The sequence below is a fragment of the Ischnura elegans genome, chromosome 2 (genome assembly GCF_921293095.1).
Source record: "Ischnura elegans chromosome 2, ioIscEleg1.1, whole genome shotgun sequence".
Taxonomy (NCBI): Eukaryota; Metazoa; Arthropoda; class Insecta; order Odonata; family Coenagrionidae; genus Ischnura; species Ischnura elegans.
The window spans coordinates 40,861,601-40,879,730 of NC_060247.1; the positions used below are offsets into that span (position 1 = coordinate 40,861,601).

Genomic DNA, 18,130 nt, shown 5'->3' on the forward strand with positions numbered 1-18,130 from the left:
AATGTATTACGACTTATTCCAGGAAATAAACATTGCTTCAACCACGACTTTTGTTAGAATGAACTATGAAACAGGTCTTTAACTACCCTTAATTCTCTGAAAAACGTAAAACTACCTCAGGAACTTCAAAACTATCATTATATCTTCACTTATTTAAGTATCTGATAATACAGAAAGTGACTTACATAAATTGAGAGAACGTGGGAAGGCATAAAAATGTCGCGCTCCAAAAATCGCGTGAAATATTATGAATAATGCGAACTATTATATTAAGGATAAATAAACTCATACACTTATGCACTCATATAATATAAAAGATAAAAATATGAGCACGAATCAGGTTTACACTAAAGGAAAAAAAGAATGTAACCTAATGGACGATTACAACAGTGAAATAAACAAGGCGAACGGACTAATTAGACGGTAAAAATTACTCGAGTCTAGACGAGGTCAAAAACCATCCAACTCAAATACAATTTTTTTGTCGGGTGCTTCTACTACATTGCATGAGGAATATATGAAGGAAAAAATTTAAGGATAGGCCCTCGAGGAAAGCGAAGAGAATTCGATTCTGCATACATGCTCGGAGAAAAAAAAGAACACAAGGAAGACGAGCACCATAGAACTGAAGGAACTATCTTGGGAAAGGAATACATGGAGAGCGGAAGTAAACTAGTCTTAGGATTATTTTTTACCAGGGATTAATGATTTCTGCTATTTTACACATTCCCACTCACCGTTTTAGCATATCGAGGGCTAAGTTCTGACAATACGTACCTTAACATTTGGACAGTCAGAGTAAACGCTGTTAATACTATTAATATAAAATAAAATTCACGTAAAACACAACTCTTTGTTTGCATATGTATGCTTCTTTTTCAGTTTTATAGCAGAAATCATTAATTCCTTGTAAAAAATAATCCTAAGACTAGTTTACTTCCGCTCTCCATTTATCCCTTTCCCAAGATAGTTCCTTCAGTTCTATGGTGCTCGTCTTCCTTGTGTTCTTCTTTGTTTTCTCCGAGCATGTATGCAGAATCGAATTCTCTTCGCCTTCCTCGAGGGCCTATCCTTAAATTTTTCCCTTCATACATTCCTCATGCAATGTAGCGGAAACAGCCTACAAAAAAATTGTTTTTGAGTTGGATGGTTTTTGCCCTGGTATAGACTCGAGTAATTTTTACCGTCTAATTAGTCCGTTTGCCTTGTTTATTTCACTGTTGTAATCGTTCATTAGGTTACATTCTTTTTTTTCCTTTGATTTAAACCTGATTCGTGCTCATATTTTTATCTTTTACCTAATATGTGTGCATAAACGCATGCGTTTAATTATCCTTAATGTAATCGTGCGCATTATTCATAATATTTCGCGCGATTTTTGGAACTCGACATTTTCATGCCTTCCCACTTGCTATCAATGTATGGAAGTCACTTGTTGTATTATCAAATACTTAAATAACTTAAGATATAATGATGGTTTTGAAGTTCCTACAGTAGTTTTACGTTTTTCAGACCATTACCCGCGACCTCTTGCTCGAGGGTACAACCGAACCCTCTTTGAGGACTTTACCCCGCCGCCACCGATGCCGACAGCACCAATTACGTTTAAACACTGTTTAATGATTCATTGTTGCAGTCGAATAAACAATGGGTAAAACGATATATATTACAAGACCATATGGAGCTTCGGCAGAATTCGATACGACTGCCTGAAGTTCAGAGTTCTACCATTTCTCGCGCCGATAGTAAATCAAAACCAATGGTTTAAAAAAAAATAGCATCCAAACACTATGAATGACCTCTGTAAAGACTTCTAAATTATGAACTCCCGGAAGTTCTTACCGGGCCACAAATCCTGGAATTCTTTTGTTTTCATAGGAAGCGGACAACGAACTTGCAGCCCTCGGGTCATCCGTCGAGAATTGCAGAGGCCGGACCAGCCGCGCGTCCCATTTATCCTTCATGAACGGCGAAAAAAGACCACTCCGACCCGCGCAAGTGATCCCGAGGCCAAAAGGAAGCAGCACATATCAGCGATCGCGAGCGGTCTACGCTCAGAAGAGAGGTGTGGAAGAGGGGGGTTTATGGTGTATCGTGTATTATATAGCACATGTGTCCGCCACCCCTTTTGCGGGAGGTAGGTTTACTTGATAATCCTTGGCCCCATACGCCCTGGAGATCATCCGCTCTCAATGGTTTTGTCGCCTCTTTTAGGGGAAACAGATTCAGCGACTGAAAGGCCACGCAGGCTACCAACCTTGGCCCTTCGCCGATTTCATACACCAACTGCCCCCAGAAAATGTATTTCTATAACTCACAAATATACGGGTCCCGATGGCGGCGGTCCTCGTCTGCCAAACCAAAAGTCATGGGTTCGAGTCCCGCCTGGGTAAGTTACTCTTATGCAGGGCATGAATGTTTGCGCTTGCTTGATTGTTAAATGTTATAAATCCCGATATACAGGCCGAATAGCGCTGTTTTCGTAGTGTGGAAACAAATAAAATAAAAAATACTACGTATTTTCAAGATTATAGTGAAAGAGGTCGATGACACTCACATTGAAGGAAGAGCAAGAAGTTACCTGCACTGTCAAATTTATCTCGCCAGATTTATAGACTGCGTCACTGCATATTCTTTCCAAAGTTAAACTCGATGGCACTCGGCCTGAAATAGCAATGCCTTTTGAAATACCCTTACTGATTAAAAACTTAGTATCACTTTCAAGCTCTCAATATTTTCATTAGTCTTGTAGGCATAAACTGTAAAAATAATATTCAAAAATTTAGCTGGCCGAAATCATGGAAACTCCATATTTATTTTACGAGATTAGAGAGAAGTTCACGAGAGCTGGAGAAGCTGAAATTTCCGTAATTCTTATTCCGACTTGGGTTTCAAGTTCACTCCACTTCAAATTTTAGCAGTTTGTCGGAGCCAGAGTTGTTGACCTGACTCGTCCTGTAACCCAATGCCATGGAGTGTAAATGCTCTTTGACAATGCTCACTAAGGATCTTTTCCGCCCTTCATAAATTACCATTAGGACCCCTCACTAATCCACCATTTTATGCACCAACCCGTATTGGTGCTAAACTGGCCCCATATATAAACACCAAAATATCCACCACGTCTACCGCAGCCTTGCTTCTAAATACAGTTTATAATAATTTAGCCATCCCGACACTGAGTGATCACTTTTAAGTTATGATTCAGAACGAGATCGACGGCCAGCCGAGTTGATCTCGACAAAAACTTCTCCAAAAGCGATAACCTCAACTGAATAACTCTGCTTCAGATGGATGTGCATGCTCATCGATTTTCCTACTCCTTCGGGAGAGCATTTGTCGTCTATCCACAATGACTATCTACAGCGGCATGTCAAAATAACTCCTCCGTCCCGATGAAATGTTATTTTTTTCCTTTCCAAGGATCGATAATGGCGTGGGAATATTTGGTCCAGATGAAAGGAAGATGTGGAACGAGGCGATTGGAGTGTCGTGCGGGGAGTCCAGCCGATACCGGTCACAGACTTGACGCCAACCGTGTCCAATTGATGTCATCTACACCTCAAAGAAGAGTAATGTTGCAGGCGTTCAGTAAATAGTACAAGTCCCGAAACTGGCATAAATTCAGATGGCAATAAATTTCTAAATAAAAGTATGTAACTGTGAACAGAAAGAAAATCGCCCGTACCTGTAGGGTTCTCAGATAGCTAGGACCACGCAATAATGTATTTGGAAGAGGTATCGATAAATGTTGCGGCCAAAAACATTTAGACCGGCAAGAGCAATGATTTTAACGACTCCAGATAGACATATTAAGTCCATAAACTAAACAACGTTGAGAATACACTCATCATCGTAATTATGCATCGACGGAATTCAATTACGCGTCGATACGAACAGATTAAACAAATTCTAGCATAAGATCTAAGATTTAAACGCTTTATTTACTCGGAAGAGAAACTAAGGTGGCCCTGGTGTTCAAAAGTGGAGCTTAGATCACTCGTAAGATTCATTTTAAGCAAGTTAGTGGTTTCCGGCGATACTTGTGGAATTTGCTGAACATTTTGAATGAATAACTTAACTTTTTTTTCAAAGAAATTTCTTTTAATTCACGACCATGTATTCATCACCAGGAGATGAAGTCAACCGCAGTCACCATAGTCGTGAATTAATAAAATATTCTGTGGAAAAACAAATTTTAGGGTATTCATTCATTTTATACAATTATTAGCTTCCATCCAAGACCAAGAAAGAGATTCGAAACCGCAACCCTAAGCTTAGAAGCAAAGGAAGAAGCGTGGACCCGCCTATTATATTCAGGGCGAGAGAATGAAGAGGGAAACTCATCAAATCACTGCTCGCAGAGTGGCAGTCTGAAACGCCGACTTCCCTTTTTTTACTACATAACTCGGTGGTGAAAAAAAAGTGACCGCCTCGCGCTAAGCGTGCCGCCAGGCATTCCAGCTGCTTATTCACACCACAGAGCTAACTCAACGCTCCAGTGCGCAGGCAAGAAACTTGGCCCCGCAGAGCAAACGAAACTATGAGATATTCCAAGCAAAGCGAATTTGCAATTCTGGCTGCGTTTCGTTCTTCATCATTAATGCAAACGGTTTTGATAAGTCTTTCTCAGTCTCCTATTACGTTCATGAAACTTGTTCTCCTGCTCATGCGGACGGTATTGTTTTTTTCATTTTTGGCATTCTATTGTTCAATCGTTATAGACGTTACCATTCAAAATATGCTCAATTTTTGCTCCTTTCTTTTTTTCATTCCATAGCTCTATTCAAACAACTTCATTAACGTACCTGCAAACTTTTTAACTCCACATTCTCTCTTTGGTAGGTACTGTTATTTTTGCACATTAATTATACAACCGAATCCTCTCGTTAGGTGCAAAACTTCAGAACACATACGAAAACTTCAAGAATTACAGCCGAGTAGCCAAAAAATACGCAAGAAAATCCTTCAATTAATTTGAAAAATCTAGTTTACTCATTCTGCATTCAGTAAAAAAAAAACTAACGAATTTTTGGAAGTTGCACCCCGCTTCGAGGATAATATAACTACTCTTAATACATAAAATTTCGGGTAATTAGATGGATCGCTATGAAAGGAAGAAAATTTCATCTTGAAAGTGATAGTTACTGTTAGTGGGTCAGATAACTAATGATAAAATACATTTTAAAGACTAATTGTTCTCCTAGGAATTCGATAAACCATCTCGGCTACTTAAAATTGGAGCCTGGATATTTTTCCCAACGTAAAATTTCGAAAAGCCGAGATATATCTTCACGGACTGAATTCTCTACTTTAGGTAAAAGACCAAGTTTATCTCTTAAACTCAATTCCCCATTCTAGGCAATTTTCAGGAACTGCGTGGAACACGTAGGGTCAGCCACCCAATGTGACATCATCACATCTACCTGAAATTTCAACCGAGCTCCACTAGAAGTACATATCATAAAATTAAAGATAGAAATATTTTCGCGCACAGGGGTCCTTCCAGGAACTGCAACTAGGAGTCGGTGCCAAAATGCAGCTGGTTATAATCGTGCGTCGGTGAGAGGCATACATTATTACGTCGCTCCGCCGCATATACGCTGACTTCCATTCTTCCACCTCTTGTACAAGATTTCCGTGAAGTTCACGCCATTTTTCAAAACAAGTTGTTTTTAGCACGCAGAAATAACAAAATAACTCATCACGGAGTTTACCACGAAGCTTTCACAGTCAAATTAAGGCAATTAACGGTTTACAAGGAAGTTAAAATATGTATGAGCGACATCTGTTTTTCAATATTTCTGTAAATAAATATTCGGTCGAAGTAAAACTAAGCCGAATATTCGTAAATTAATTCGTAAATTAATCACCAGGATTACACTTAGAAACTGCATTTTTGCAAAATAAATGAACGTAATAACATGATATCGCAAGTTTTATGTACACACAAGGTTTGCTTTTAACACATTTTATTCATGTAATTAGTCCAGAGAAGAATATTTTCCAACCAAAAATATTATTCTTCGCTTAAAATTATAGATAGTACAAATCGCAAAATAAGCACGAAAATATTTCGCACCTCCCCCAAGGTTTTACAAAAATCTAGAAGTCTTTTCAAACCTAGTTCGCCGTTTTACTTCCACCAAATCTCAAAATGTAGGTATTAAAAACCATTTCATGCATACAACGTGATAATGATTGTCAAAAGGAAGATACCTGTTTCTAAAAATAAACTTTCTCCAGACTGTCATATAATGCAACTATATCAAAATTATTAAAATCATAGTGGCTGCGTAGTGAACACTTAACATCAATTGATTGGGATTTTTCCCAATCTGGTCTGGCACAATCAACTCGCAAAATATTCCATATAAACCTCCATATCCCTATTCGAGTCTTTCCCAGTTTCGCTAATTTCTTTTATATCCCCAAGCACTTCACCTGTCTATCATAAGCGTGCGGAGACTGGTGAGCGTTTTAGAATGCGCCATTAGGAGCGTTCATGTATCACGCAAGCACGCTTTTGACCCTTCCGCCCCCTTGTGTGCAAAAATAAGCCTTTTTTCAAACTCTCCCTTCTCCCACTCTCTTACTTTAGATTGTTTTATTTTCATATTTGCCTAATATAAAGAAGACCAACTATATTTTAACACTATTTTTAAGTGTCTCTTTAGCAATTTCACATCAATACTATAAATAAGCGTTCTTTAACCGGTAGAATACTTTAGTAATAGTACGTTAGTTTTATACTATTTGCCGAATATGAAGAAGACCAAATATATTTTACTATTTTTAGGTTTCTTTCACAATGTCACAAGTTTACTGTAAATGAGCGTACTTTAATGCGTGGGATAGTTTCATAATAGTCTCCCACTAACTCAGTGATTAACCTGAAACTTGGTTAGGATAGGTGATGGTAGAGCTCACCAAGCCACGGGCGCGAGAGTTTCACAAATTAAGGATGGGGAGGTCCTTCACCTGGGCCACCTGGTACTTCGAGGATTTTGCTTTGAGGTGCCCGAAGGCATCACCCGGGATTCGAACATAGGACACTTACATCAGCAGCCATGCGCTCAACCCACTAGGCTTCCGCGCTCCCCCATAGTAAAGTCCATGTAATGTAATTACTTTTTATTTCCCGGCGAGCAATGGCGGTGTATATTTCTCAGTTTTCACACTGGGTAAGGTCCTCCACAACTCCTTCCAACGCTTCGATGTTCAACTCGCCCATCGTCCTTAGGGACTCAGGAATCCTTGGATTGCAGGACTCTTGATCCTTAGATTCCTGAATCCCTGAGGACAATGAGCGAGTTGCACATCTAAACGTTTGAAGGGGATATTGAGGACCTTACCCCGTGTGATACCAGATAAATGTTCACTGCCAGTATCCATATAAATTCGCGATAGGTTAATGCATACGAGCGAAAGCGGTGGGCTCGGGCGAGTGACGGAAGTGACGCAGAGCGGCGAATACAATACGGAAAGGGGAAAGGGGGGGTGGGTTGTAAGAGTACGTGCATCGTACGGTCGACGGGATTACGTGCTCACGGCGCGTTGGCGGGGTGTGACCAGAAAGAGAGAGGAAGAAAGGTGCGCTCAAGAGCAGGGGCGTAGTTATGAATTAAGGCTGGGGGGGCGACTTTAGGTGCAACTAATACCGGGGTGTGTTGGGGTATGGAAATCCCACCAGGATAAGCGGTAGGTGCGAGATTATAAATTACGGAATTTTAAGATATATGATTCAAAATGGTGTTTTACGGCTTTCTGAGTGATATTTTATTAATCCTTACACTATTCTATTGGTAATATCAATCAAATTAAGTACAATGGATTAAAATTAAAAATTTCTCTGAGCTCTGGGGGAGGTTTTATCCCCCAAAACCCCCCTCTCGTTGCGCCACTGCTCAAGAGAACTTCGTAGAGGAGATCCCAATCCGTCCCATATCAGATCCATTTACGTCGTCGCTTCGGGCGCATTTTACCCGGTTTACAAAATTGTCCACAGCGCGGCAGTGAGTTCACAGCGATCCATTTACTCTCAATATCTGAAATATTGTATTTTCAATAGCGGGGAAAAGATATGAATACGATAAAATGTACGGGAACGAATACAATTTTGGTTAAAAATAGCTTATTTCTACGTGAACTCTGGATCGCTCAGCTCGTCAGCGACACGAGTGACGACTTTTACAAACCTATTTGAACGAGCGGTGGGAGAAAAAAAATTTTGTGGCCGATTTGAAAATCTTCCATTATATTATTCGTGATCGGGTTGTTTTTGTCGGTCGATGGATAAATAAGTAATGAAGAAGTACTTAGAAGAGTGGGAAAAAAGAGAAGTCTTCTAAAAACCTCGAGGAGAAGACGGGATAACTTAGTTGGCCACATTATGCGGCATGATGGCCAGATGGAAACAATCGCTGAGGGACAGGTGGAAGGGAAGGACAAGGTAAGGGACGGCCCCCAATGAGTTACATAGAACAGGTTATGAAGGATGTAAAAGAGAAGAAATATGTCGCTATGAAAAGGTTAGCGGATAGGAGAGAGGAATGGAGAGCTGCGTCAAACCAATCTTAGGATTGTTGACCATTGATGACGATGCGCTGTTTTGGAGGCATGAGACGGGAGGCTTTGTTCGCACGAAAGGTGGAGACTTTTAACTGCACCTGCTGTCGATCGAAAACGGACACACGCGGCCCGTGAAAGAAGCGTGTGTAGAAAATATAACAAAAAAATATTTCTCGCCATCGGCACGCTAAAATTCGATTAAATCGCCCCGGAACACGGATTGATTCAACCGGGGGTGACGGAGTCGGTCACGCCAACTGCATGCCGCACATTCCGGCGAACGAAAGCGTGCGAAAAAGCACGAGGGTGAGGTGAGAAACGAAACGGTCACTGGGACACTTTCAAACACGACACGCACTCACTGCCTAGGGTTAACAAGAGGCACAATACTTTTGTGTACTGAAATATTGACGCATTTTCGCCGATATGTTCGAACTATGAAATTTCATTCGTAAATGAATGCGTGTTCGACGAAATGGGGCTCTTTCCTGTGGGACTAGACGTCCACAACTTTACCTAGCAGGTGCGGATTCATGGGTAGCCCCACACTTGTGGATACATTTTTTTGTAATAGATAGTACGATCGCTCTAATCATGATTGAAAAACACACTTTTCCCTGGGACTTAAGAGGGAATTCACAGTCCACACTTGAGGCTATAGTATAAAATTAATATGAGCTACGGAGCCAATAAAAACCCACTTCACCCTCAAGTCTTCATCATTATTTAAACCTTAGCCAGATCGAAAAACGTTCAATATAATTCCATCAATTTCTGGAAAAATGCCAAATTAATATTCCGGCTATTTCTTGATGCCCGAAAGAAAAACTTAGTACTTACATAGATAAGATATTTTACGTCGGTCGGGTCTCCCTCTTTAATTTTTTCTTCATCTGCCCCAGGTGTAACCTATGATTAAACACTTGATATGGCAGCTGAATAAAAGGTCTGAGCTTCTTCATAAGACAGCAGATTTACAATAGGTAGGAAGCTAGTGGGTCACCCGAGCTCATCGGAAACTTTTCTTGTCACGATCCACATGTCTTAACTTTCCCTTCAGCATTGTTGTCGTATCGCCGTCGTCTAGGCGACCTAGCTAAACGGTCTACCGCAAGATACTTCACTTAGCTAATCAGATAGTTTTAGAAAAAATATGAATTCAAAAGACGGCTTCCATCGATTATATCATACTCGTTTTGGACGATCGTAATTTCGGACTGCTTTCGAAGATAAAAATTACAGATCGACTGAGGCATCTAAAGTTTTCCGTGAATTCATTCTCTGTACGTGCAGTAAAATACACGAACATGTTTCAGTGCCTATAAAGACGACAGAAATAATAGCACTGGAGAGAAAACACTCAAAACGCATTCATAGTTGCTTCTGCCCTGGCAACTGCCAAAATTTAAGCCCGGATAAAAAGAAGAACTCCTGGAAATCCACCAAATTTACTCCCTCGACTCCCACGGTACACGCCCACTAGACAAACTCCTGAGATATGTAACATTGGTAACAATGGTAACGAGAAAATCGCAACTGCTTCAGCGATAGCAACTAGAGGACGTAATAGCATCCCGCGTTCCGCCGGATAGCGAGGACCCTACGTTTGATCGAATTCTCCGTAATTATCCCGCATTATACTAGGCACAAATACATACGTGTAAGGCTCAACACAACAATTACGTTCACTGGGGAGCCATGCGAGTCACTATTGCATAATTTTCACGCAGCTGAATGAAGCAGCGGAGCGGAGCGTAAAAAATACGTCACGAAGATAAACAAACCATATTTCCCGCAGAGTGACAGCGGAGACATCGCACGAGAGGGATAAAGGGTATCGCATACCTTCATGTTGTTCTCCATGATTTCCTCAATCGGGGACCCCATGGTGGGTTGTGCTGACTGGAGCTCGCAATTCATCGTGCCCTGTGAATAATAACATTATAAAATTATATGAATGACGTTGTATGTGCGAATTTTTACAGTGAAACTTCAAAAATATAAGAGCATTTTTTTACAAAATGTTCTTTCAACACAAAACTTCAAGCCATGCATTTTATAACTTAAAAATTACCTTAGAAATGTATAACCATGTCCAAAAATCCTTACTCCTAATAAGCTCTTGCCGCTGTGTGTTGAAGCAAAGGTGAATGAAAATAAAAATCAAGAATTCGGTGCACTTAACTGTTCGAAATAGTAATTTTGTCGCCTAAAATGTAGCTAAGTCGTAAAAAAGGGACAGATTTTCGGCGAGTTGAAAACATAACACTTCACAATCCTAGCAGATTCCTTCACACTGGCCTTCAAAAGCATTGGCAACTTATAATCACATCCTTCATAGGGTAACACATAGCACATTTTAAACTATAACGGAAAAGCCATTGGCATTAAATTGTTCCTCTGAGAAATAAGGACCAAAAACAACATTTGAGTATCAACCCTGCATCGACTGCTTGACGTTATAACTACTTCTGCACTCAATTGTCTTGGTGATAGAGCGCATTACGGCGAGTTCAGGAACTTCCAGAAGTAACCTGGAAAACCCGTCGCTGAGAGTGCTGCCACCTCCCCTCCAATTTTAGAAGCTATCGCATATAAAATCCTGGAGGCGCGGGTTTTACCCTGAGATGATCACTATGGAAAAACTTACTTTTTATTGTTATTTATGCGTTATATCGCTGTATCATCGGTGTAATCAATGTCTCAACATTCTTAATTATTTTCTATGAGTTTATTTTAATTTCATTCATCTGTGTAGATCCGAATTCGTTTCATTCCGGGATATCGTCGTAGCAGGCCTCTGTTGGTAATTGATGTTGAGCCAATGTCCCGCTGGCAGTTATAACTTTGTGTCATGACAATCATCCGATTACCTACCTGAGTAAATTTCAATTGAGTATTATAGTAGTCGGATCGGTAGTATGGTGGGTAATAATTTGGTAATAATAACTAGTTCCCGGTTAAGACAATACTTTTGGGGAACCTCCCCCACCACGATGAAAGGGTGTGAAGAAATATATGGCGCTGGGCCTATTCTTTACCTTTATAGGGGCCCGTGGCAGCAAGTGGTGCTTCCTTTATCATTAACATTACCACTGGAGTCACCATTAATAATAATTATTTTCATTAGGATCCTGTTTATGTAGCTCCCTATGAAGGGACTCAGTTTTTTAATGAATAATTACTAAACCATGGTAAAATATTTTTACTGATGAAATAGATCTCATTTGAATAGTTACGGCACCTCCTATAGACTAGGAATAAAGTCTGGAGAAGGTTATTCCAACTTGCAGGATAATAATCCAGAATCCTTACCCACCATGATAAAAATAAAATCCGCCATGGTGGGTTGCTACACTCTGTCAACCAAAGCTATGCACTCCGTGGAGGATAAAGGAATGGTAGCACTACCCTTGCAAGGAACTCTTTCGTTTACCATCCATCCACCCTCCATGGAGGTTAACGCAAGCATGGGCAGATCTAGGGGGGCATGTGCCCCCCCCCCAGACCCTTAAAAAATATGCAAGATTTTTAATACAGTCCCATTACCATTGCGCTCTTGATACCATTGTATCCTTGTGCCCTCCCAGAACAAAATCCTGGATACGGCCTTGCTTGCCCCCTACCCCCACAAAGAAGTCCTGGATCTGCCCCTGAAGGCAAGGGTAGACTTACCCTTCGTCTACTCTCCACAGATGGTAGGGCCTATCCTCCGATGCTCTAAAATATGCTCTGTCTACCCTTGTTGGTGGGTAGCCCTACCCACCTCGAAGGAGTTTATTTTTATCTGGGCATCTAATATATTCTGTGTCACCTCTTCAATCACACATTCCTGGATCATGACATCTAGAGAGGATTGAATAGCAGGTAATTTTGGTGATGTAAAAGGCATGAGAATATCAATAGTATTATATAGAATGCCTACCCACCCCCACTTGTTCACTCTTTCTATGCTTCCTTCCACCTAACTATCTTTCAAGGATATATAGGATTTTCTTAAGGAATACTATAAGAAAACAATGACTGGCTTCTGTAAATGGAATCAATTTTAAAAAACACTCAAAATTAAGGTACTTACTCCAGTGCCATAGCGAGAGGGTGGATCCGAACCCCTCCCAGCCCCCCAAAATTTAAAATCACGATTACTATGCTTCAAAAAAGAAAACACTATGCAGTACATTCCGTTTAATGAGTCCAACAGTTAATTGGGGCAGATCTTGAAGAACATAACCCAATAGAGGAATATCCCACAGTATTCTCCGCTTAATTGGGACAGCATGCCACTTTATTGTGCCATGAGTCGGCGACATAGACTCTATACTGGCGACGAAATTAATATTTTTTGTTTTCAGAATACTATTTTTTATATTTTCCTCCTTTGATTTACTCTTATTTTTCACAATGTTCCTATTCTTGCCCTATTTTGATAGCTCTTGTTGTTAAACTATCTGCAAGAGGATAGGACTTTTCTTTAATAGGACTTAGTAAAAGACATTCATTCATAGTGTCGCCCGAGGCTGTGAAAAATATTTTTAACTAAATTGTTGAAATTCTTTAAACTGATAATAAATTAACTAAACTCGCTGATTTATTAATCAAATTAATAGTTTAATAAACTTATGTTGCATTATAAACATTCTTTAGTCTTCTATCTATCATTTCAATGTTTGTTTTTGCCCATATATAGGATAGTTAGCCTAATTGGGGAAGCCGCTTAATTGGGGCAAAAATTGCACCAGTCCCGGTATGTCCCAATTAATTGGAATCTACTGAATTGTCAATCATGAATTTAAAAATGATCTATTTGAAAAATGAAGTTTTTCGATCATGGAAAGTGTTGAAATCAGTTTCAAACCCTCTAATAAGTACCCTGGTTTTTCAAAAAATTTCCCCGCTGATTTTAGAAACCCTTCCCCCTCCCCAAAACAAAATTCCTGGCTAAATCACTGACTAACTCCACCCATCCACATGGTAGTACCTCATTACTACAGCCACTTTGATTTCATAACGTGATCAGTAGTGATGACTTTATTTGCTTTAAGTGTGAACTTTCTTTTTTAGTCCATCATCTCTCCTGAAATGGATGCTTAAGTTTTTTATAAATATGTATGTCTCATTGAATTATTAAGGTATAAAAAAACCTTTCCCCTGCTCTTCTGAAGACTTCCTAATCACCTATTAGGTCAATCCATTTGTTCTTCATGATTAATGCCATTCTGTCATTTAAATATGCTCTCTGATACAGGATTTAATTATTATTTTCCTTATTTATGTTACTAGATATATTCACAACTCTAAGAAAATTATTTTTTGTTGCATATTGAAAAAAAGATATATAATCCCTGCCTCCCTCCAAATAGTTTCATTAATTCAGTTTTCACCTGTCATTACCCTCACATGCTTTATGGATATCTTCTGTATGGCATGTATTCGTGATAATCCAAATTCCTTACTTAGAATGTAGAAGGCTTGTGCATTTTTCTGATTTCTATTAGAAGTCATTACAATCTACGTACGATATGATATAAGACACTATTATTGAAAAGAGAAAAATTGAATGATTTTGAACTTCTAAGTGCAGAAGACCCATGCAGAAAATTATAATGGGAGAAGCAAATTGAGTGAAAGATTAAGAAGCTTCATTTTTCCAATCTCTAATCTGTGAAAATTTCAACCCTCAATCTCAGTTTTAAGTAATTTATGAAAGTGAATTAAGAAACCTCTTCATGACCACCCCACATTCTCTTCTGGACCATCATGTTTTTTCAGTGAAATAGACTTGAGTCATTTTAAGGCTCTTCAACTGAAAAGGGCCCAACGCTGCTGTTGTATAGCCTGCATGTGAATTGGTGGCACCAAAGATCAATCCTTGATGTCACCAAGGCGCGCTCAGGATCAAAACTAGGGGGGCAAGGCATAGGGCATAAATGAAATAATTGTTACCTATAACTTGAACAACCATATGGTTGTTCAAGTTATAGGTAACATTTAAGATTGGAAAAGGTGAATGAAACCAACTTTTTAAGGAAACAGTAACAGCTATTTATTAGTTTTTAAAATTACTTGTTCGAAAAAGACATTTGCGATTTTTGCTTCTTGGAGGGGGAAGGGGGGGCAGCAGCCCCCTCCTGCCACTCGCTGGATATTTCCATGGGTGTCACCAATTCACATACAGGCTATACAACAGGAAGATCTTCCTGCCAAATTTACTTTTTTTTATCGGTTCAGTAATTTTTGAGTGACTGAGTAACAGTCAGACACCTCTCAATTTTTTTATAAGACATAAATTCAATTTCTCTCATTTTATCTATTTTGATATTGCTGTTTTATGTTTATACAAATGAGAGACTCACTAACATTTCCATTAGAGATATGAAATTCCACATTATTAAATATCCTAATCATGTTCCATTAGATCATCTCTTTTAACCCTTTCTCTCCTAAACCTCCCAAAAATAGCCTCGGAAATTCAAGAGAGGCCTTTGAACAATAGCGGTGATTTTGGTGATGTAAAAGGCACAAGAATATCAACAGTGTTTAAGATTCTACAAACCCACCCCCATTTGTTCATCTTTTCTGTGCTTCCTTCCACCTTACTTTCTTTCAAAGGGGGATATAGGATTTTCTTGAGTTTATACAGTCTACCTTCAAGCTACACATTGTCATGCCCAAAATTTAAATACCTTCTCACCCCAGTGAGAATTATTTTTCTGCATGATTCAAGGCCCATAAGTACAGAGGGAATAAAGCTAACTTTAAATAAAGTATTTTATTTTACAGTGTACATATAAATGTATTAATCATGCATGAATGTATTTTATGCAATATGCATAACTTTCTTCGTCAACACTGGTCACAATCCTAAGATTGGTTTTATACTAGTGATGGCACAAACGATTCTTTTTGTGGAGCTTCCTTACCGCTCATAGCACACTCCTGAGAGCCGCTCATACAATGGGACTCAGCAAAGTGCTTCTAGGTTGAGGGGAGGGGGGAAGAAGGAAGTGGAAGAAAGGGGAAGAAGGGAAGGTGGTGCCGGGGGGGATTTCTGAACGAACATTTAAAATGCAACATTTCCTAGATCACAATTTGAAAAATTGTATTCAAATCAATCATGCATTGCATAGTCACAATGTTTAACAGTAAGTGGGCTATAGCCCCCTTGAATATCCATTTTACACTAGATAGAATGATAGAATGGTAATTTTGTTCGGACCCCCAATACTCCTATTATGAAGTTGCAGTAACAATAGGGTAGTTTCCTTCATCACAGATAACGAAAGGCAATGATTGCAATTCGTTACCCACCATCAGTGTATTCATAATGTACAAATTGTTTGGTTTTAGAAATCCCGGTATAGACAAATGTCAATGGACAATTTTAACCTTATTTGAAAAAGGCCAGATTGGCACCCATGCGATGCCACTTCATATGACATCACAGGGACCTAGTTTCTATACAAGTAGATAGGAGTTTTACATCGTCTGAGATTACCAATGCATGCATGAGGCACAGAGCTCAGGGAAACATCTCTTAATAATCACCTATTAAAATTGCCTATGGTCGGAAAGTTTCTTTCGTTTGATAGGGTATTAATAATACTTATTTAAGCCGAGCGCTACCTGCAAGGAGCCTGCATCATAGTCTCGTGCCCAGGTGGCCTCACATACTGGCGGCCAGAACCAGAATGACGTCACATGGGCTTTTCCCAGCCTATATATGTAGCCATCGCATTTACGTACACTTAGAAATTTTCACTTTTCATTTAATCGCAAAAAATAGATATTGTCATTTAAAAATCTTAAAGCAGGAAATATGTACTCCAGGATTAATAATCGTTCTATTTAGACAAGAAAAAAATTGGAAACCGTCCTATTATGCTTACAATATACATTGCATGAAGTTATTTTCCTATTCTTTATGATACTTGAGAAAAAGGGTTTTTTTTTCATTCCTTGTAATCGGAGAGAAGTGTGCACCCATATTGAATAATAGTTGCTATTTCATTTCCCAGGAAACTGAAAATGAAACATTTTAAGAGGACGCATACCTCGAGCTCAATCGGTCTTTTTTGTGACGGATTACTAGCTTAAAACTCATGTACCAACTTGGAATTTTCAGGGTGCATAAAGGAGATCTGCAAGACAGCTAAGATGGGGAAACATCAGGCTGAGACCCTGCAAGGAACCAAACCCGTGGATGCAGTCAGCAGGAAGGGGACGAGAGCTGAAGCATTGAAGGATTCAGTGAGGCATACTGATAAGTACCTACCTGAGACAGTAGTGAATTTGTGTAAAACGTGCAATTATAAGCATAAAAAAGGAGAATATCGAGTATTTGGTAAAATTTTCAACAATTGTGGAAAGCAAAATCATTTTACAATTGCATGTAAAGTTTGAAAATTGTATAATAATACTAAAGTAAAATCAGTTGAATTATCTGCCCAAGACGTTAGTGTTGAACACGATCTTAATGATTTTGTAATTGAAAGTGTTGTGAGCAGTTAAAGTATACAGATGGTTCGAACGTCTGGTCTGAGATTATTAATGTTAATGGTGTAAACGTCAAATTTAAACTAGATACCGGAGCTCAAGTGAATGTTCTGCCTTACAGAATACTGACACATTTTAACAGTGATAATTTGATGAAGGCGAAATTGAAACCCACGTCATTAATATTAGAATCATTTGATGGTCATAAAGTGAAGCCACTTGGAGTGGCAAGTCAAAACACTACGCTGAGGAATTTTCAAACGTTCTGGATTCCGGATTTGAGGTCCTCAACTGTAATATGCTAGGAAGGTTCATCAAGAATTGCTCTTTTTACTGAAAAGGATGAAAATGAACAGTGAAATCTACCTCTTTATCTAAATGAATTAATGAACCAGAACTTAACAACATCACTAACTCATGAAAAACAGATGGTAAATTTTGCATTTTTTCACTTAAATGTTATGAGAAAATGACTGAATGAGAAATACCTTTTTTGTCATAACTTATCTTTTCCATCCACTTACAGAATTACCTGGTAGTATTGTAATATTGTCTGACTGAAAGACCCCATAGGAAATAAACATGAGCTGATTTTTTTGGAGAAGTTTGCGATGAAGATGGAGTAGCCTCTAGTAAACTCTTGCAACTGAATGTCAGGCAAGGGAAGAGCATTGGGGGTTTCACTCTCCACCAAAATTTTATCCTTTATAGCAACTGCCGTTGATACATATCTGTTGAGGAGACCACTATCCCAGGGCAATCATCCTCGAATACTCCATTTTTCCAAATACATTGAAGTCCAGCTAATACAGACACATGTAACCCAGACATCTGCTTAATGCAAACAGCTCTAAGACAAAATATTTTCAAAGAAATTATAATAATAACATAATAATATCTTTATTGTTCTGTAGGTCATACATGCGACATAGAACATTGTCAGGGAGGACATCAAAACATACATGTTGTCATAAACTATCAGACAAAAATTCATTTACATTGTAATAACCCATAGGCTGTAGAATTTTTTTAAATTCTGTCTTAAAAACATTAATATTTGAAATAT

General features: G+C 39.0%; 1 protein-coding gene across 2 annotated transcripts in view; it reads right to left on the reverse strand.

Annotated features, from left to right (window-relative positions):
- The window catches only part of LOC124153635 (gamma-2-syntrophin), a 479,721-nt gene extending 468,686 nt beyond the window's left edge, over positions 1 to 11,035 (reverse strand). For both annotated transcript variants that reach the window (XM_046526930.1, XM_046526929.1), the window contains exons 1-2: positions 10,646 to 11,035; positions 10,417 to 10,497 (exon numbers count right to left, since the gene is read on the reverse strand). In XM_046526930.1, coding sequence (XP_046382886.1) covers positions 10,417 to 10,491 — 75 coding nt within the window. In that variant the 5' untranslated portion in view covers positions 10,492 to 10,497; positions 10,646 to 11,035. The remainder of the gene's footprint in view (positions 1 to 10,416; positions 10,498 to 10,645) is intronic.
- Positions 11,036 to 18,130: the final 7,095 nt, after the last annotated feature.